Raw genomic sequence first — 4,807 nt, 5'->3', positions numbered from 1 at the left:
CCTAATGCGACACCCTAACCCGACACCCTAACCCGACACCCAACACCCGTCACCTGACACCCTAACCCCTAACCCTAACCTGACACCCGACACCCTAACCCTAACCCGACACCCAACACCCGACACCCGACACCCTAACCCCTAACCCTAACCTGACACCCGACACCCTAACCCTAACCCGACACCCTAACCCAACCCAACACCCTAACCCGACACCCTAACCCGACACCCGACACCCTAGCCCGACACCCTAACCCTAACCTGACACCCTAAGCCGACACCCTAATCCGAACCCTATGTGAGGGACTGTGCTGAATTACTGAATCAAGGTGCTGCTGCCCCAATATCCTGCTGTTGTAGGGGAGTACGCACAAGACATCCCCGAAGAAACCACCACACCTGCGCCTGCCGAGCTCTGGTTGCCCAATAGGGTAATGAGCTCTGTGGATATGGGTGGACTTTTCCAAAAAATTGTGGGGACTGGGACAATAAGAGAACTGCGTGCTCCCCTCTCAAAAATGGAAGACCCGAACATGGAAAACATAAGAAGGACTGTGACACCTGGCTCTCAAGGAGAGACACCTGACTGGCAGCAGAGGAACCCAACCCTCCATCACCGGCATCGGAACCGACTCAGCGGGACGTTGCTGGCTTCGTGGTGGTGCTAACTAGTCTTGCTACCTCTCTTCCGTTCGCTTGCTTAGGTCTGCCTCTTTTTCTCCTTCCTCACTCCGTTCTATCGCAGCTATTGGTTATTGTAGGAAATAAAAGTTGTAAGGTTGTACAGCATCTGACCTAGTTTGTGTCTTCATTTCGCTCTCAGGATCATTTAACAACCCTCCCCGATATTGGATCGGGACATTTTAATTGGCGTCACGGACAGGATCCCCAGAGATGAGAGTGCTGTACTAATTTGTCGTGGAACTTCTGTGTTGATGTGCAGTCTGGCTCCTGAGAGCGAATAGGGGGAACTTGGATACTCATGTGTGGCCCTCTCAGGATGTAATCCCCCTCCTTTAAGTTAGTGTGTGGCTTTGAAGTTTGTGCTCTTGAGAGTGAGAAGGGGGGAATTAGGAACTATTGTGAGACCCTCTCAAGACGTTACCCCCTTCTAGTTGTGTTGATCTGTAATTGGATAGTGTGTCCTTCTGAGAGGGAGACCCTCTCAGAACGCAGACCGCCTGATTTGTGTTAGAGAAAATGGATGCTCGGGAAATTGTTGGTGTTTGTGATTCTGGAGGACTACCGATCTTGCCCCTCAGTCCAGGGACAATACTAGGCGAGAAACCACTGGTTTCAACCACAGAGTGTGGTGGATAAGATAAGAGTCTTGCAGGAGAAAGCTAAGGTTAAAAAGGGGAAAGGAAAAGCAATAATTTGTGCGGTGCTAGGAGCGAGTCTGGCAGCCGCAATGGAAGAGAGGAAGCAAAAGTCTGGTCGAAGTGTTATGATCGGGAGCCTGCAAGAACAATTGCAAGAAAGCAAACAGTTGTTAGAGGGGGAAAGGAACCTTGTTAAGGCTTTAACGAAGGAATTGAAAAGGCAACTTTCGAGAGAGGTGAATATAGAGGCGGAGGTAGAGACGCCGCCTGTGGAGAAAAGGACACAGCAAATCTGTCCTCAGGGGGATTTGCAAAGGGCAAAAGAGACCATAGAGAGCCCCCCCCACGTGTGTCCGGTGATTAAAACAGAGTATGTGTATGAGGACAGTAGTGATGACTGTCCTCAGGTTATCACTAAAGAAGCCCCATATACAGCAACTGAGTTAACAAAATTGAGAAAAGATTTTTCAAGGATGGCAAAGGAATCTGAGACGGAGTATGTGTGGAGAGTGTCTTTGTCAGGAGGAGATGGAATCTTGTTGTCAGAGAAAGAAGCAGAAGGATATTGGGGTCCAGGTGTGTTTCTAACAACTGGCGATTACCGGGCCCCATGGTCATTGACTCAGAGAGCTGCGTACTGGGCTGGAGGGTTAAACCCCATGGAAAGGGGAGATCCCCTTGCCATAACCAGTACAGTGGATCAGCTAGTGGAAAGTGTGCAAAAGGCGGCATGTATCCAGACGATGTATGACCGGGAGCTCAAGCCTGATCAGGGCTCCCCGAAGCTGCTGCCTGTGGACCCAGAGAGGATGAGTATTCTAATACGGGGACTCCCCGACTCTCCGAGACCAATAGGGATCCAACTACGAGGGACAATTCTCAACACCCCCAACGGAGAAAGGATTATGTCCACTCTGGAGGGGAGAATGTCCCCTGACCATCGGCGGCCAGGGAGAAAAGTGTGGACATGGGGAGAGGTAGCTCAGGAGTTGATTGACTTTGGGAGAAAATTCAGCCCTGTTAGTGGATCATCTCAAAGAACTGGAAACACGATCGTATGGCAACTTAGTGGGCGGCAATTAGCCTCTGGAAGAGAGAAATCCCTAAGTCGACAGGGACTGTGGCAGCTAGGGCTTCAGAAAGGCATTCCCCGGGACTTGATGGATAGGCTCTCGAACCAAAGATTGGAAGAGCTTGTGCAGAATTGGTCAGGGCGAAAGGCCGTTTCCAAACCAAACCCTAGTGCCCCACCCTCGATAAACCTTGAGGATGAGCCAACTAAGGAGGAGAAGGTGGCGGGAAACTAGATCCTCCGCCCCCTGAAGGTGAGGGGGGAGGCGGAGGGTGGATGTTTAAACAACTCACCTGCAATGCAAAAGGAGATTTACTGATTACTATCTTTGTAGGACCAAAGAAAAGACCAGTGACCTTTTTAATTGATACAGGGGCACAAATTACCGCACTAAGGCGGACTGAGGCAGAACGATGTGGGATTTCGGCCCCATCTAAAAATCTGATTGTCTTAAATGCCTTTGGAAAAACACAATCAGTGTCCATGACTCCGGCAACACTATGGTTGCCAGGGGAGGAAAATCCTCTTAATACCATGGTGGCTGTAGGTTCTTTCCAGATGAACCTTTTAGGTATAGATGGTTTGAAGGGTAGACAGTGGCGTGACACCCAGGGAAACTCATGGTCTTTTGGTGTCCCTCAGATTAGACAGTTAGCCAAAATATCTAGCATGGAGGTGCGTCTATTGCAAGCAGCACCTACCCTTCCCCCTTCCAAACTGACAAATGTTAAACCCTACCCAGTGCCTCTAGGAGCAAGAGAAGGAATCGCGCCAGTTTTGGAGGATTTAAAGAAACAATGGGTTTTAGTTCCTACTCACTCCCCCTTCAACTCCCCAGTATGGCCAGTCCGAAAACCAAACGGTAAATGGAGATTGACAGTAGATTACAGGAGGCTCAATGCCAACACAGGTCCACTAACAGCTGCTGTACCAAACATTGCTGAATTGATTGCTGCCATTCAGGAACAATCCCACCCTGTCATGGCAACAATCGATGTTAAGGATATGTTTTTTATGGTCCCTTTACAACCTGAGGACCGGGATCGCTTTGCTTTCACCTGGGAAGGACAACAGTACACCTTGACACGACTGCCCCAAGGATACAAGCACTCCCCCATGCTGGCTCACCATGCTCTAGCACAAGAGTTGGAAACAATTCCCATAAAAGCAGAGGTAAAGATCTATCAATATATAGATGATGTGCTCATAGGAGGAAGGCAGATAGAAGAAGTTAGAGAAACCCAGAATGCCATCATCACCCATTTGGAAAGTATAGGGTTGACAATTCCACCTGAGAAGATCCAGACTCCTTCGAGTGAGGTAAAATTCTTAGGAATCTGGTGGAAGGGAGGCATGACGTGTATCCCACTGGATACCCTTTCCTCTCTCGATCAGATCCACATGCCAGAGTCAAAGAAAGACTTACAGCATGCACTAGGGTTGGTCGTATTCTGGAGGAAACACATTCCTGATTTCTCAATTATTGCTAGACCCCTGTATGACTTGTTGCGAAAGAGAGCTCAGTGGGAATGGACTCAGGTCCATGACGAGGCTTTACAGTTGTTGGTGCTTGAAGTGAATGCCTATCAGGCTCTTGGTCCCATTCACCCAAGAGACCCAGTTCAAATTGAGTGGGGATTTGCCAAGACTGGACTGTCAATCCATTTGTGGCAAAAGGGTCCAGAGGGGCCTGTTCGGCCCATTGGGTTTTATTCTCGTAGCTTTAAAGATGCTGAAAAAAGGTACACGACTTGGGAAAAGGGTCTATTTGTAGTTAGTTTAGCTTTGAGAGAAGCCGAATGGACTATCCGGCAACAATCTATAGCGCTCAGAGGTCCATTTAAAGTGATCAAAGCAGTTTTGGCAGGAACTCCACCCCGTGACGGGGTGGCCCAGAGAGCCTCTGTGCGAAAGTGGTATGCACAAATAGAACACTACTGTGAAATCTTTTCTGTATCGGAAGGAGCCGCAAAATTGTTAAATATACAAGATGAGATAGAGACACCTCCGAGCTTTTCCCTGTAATAGAATTATCTCCTCTGTTTTCTGGACAATTGCAAAATGTCTGGTTCACGGATGCCTCGTCAAAGTGAGAGGGAAAAGTCTGGAAATATCGAGCTGTGGCATGTCAAGTAGATACCAAGGAACAGATCATTACCGAGGGAATAGGTAGTGCACAAGTAGGAGAACTAATTGCTGTGTGGAGCGTCTTCCAGCACGAGGCTCAGTCTGCTTCTTCTGTCTATATCTATACTGACTCTTATGCTGTGTTTAAAGGCTGCACTGAATGGCTTCCATTCTGGGAACAAAACGGGTGGGAGGTCAATAGGAGGATACCTGTATGGCAAAAAGAAAAATGGCAAGATATTCTCACCATTGCTAGACAAGGAAAATTTGCAGTAGCATGGGTAGC

The 4,807-nt window shown here is 48.6% G+C and overlaps 1 protein-coding gene across 1 annotated transcript; it reads left to right on the top strand.

Annotated features, from left to right (window-relative positions):
• Positions 1-360: 360 nt before the first annotated feature.
• LOC138684372 (uncharacterized) lies at positions 361-2,629 on the top strand (the record flags this gene model as incomplete). Its single annotated transcript, XM_069778056.1, is given in 2 exon segments — positions 361-431; positions 1,196-2,629. Coding segments are annotated over 2 exon segments (1,505 nt in total), but the record flags the coding sequence as incomplete, so codon positions are not given.
• Between the last annotated feature and the right edge of the window lie 2,178 nt (positions 2,630-4,807).

This window comes from Haliaeetus albicilla, unplaced genomic scaffold (assembly GCF_947461875.1).
Source record: "Haliaeetus albicilla unplaced genomic scaffold, bHalAlb1.1 scaffold_82, whole genome shotgun sequence".
Taxonomy (NCBI): Eukaryota; Metazoa; Chordata; class Aves; order Accipitriformes; family Accipitridae; genus Haliaeetus; species Haliaeetus albicilla.
The sequence above is the reverse complement of the archived record's forward strand: the minus strand, read 5'-3'. Positions and strand labels throughout refer to the sequence as shown.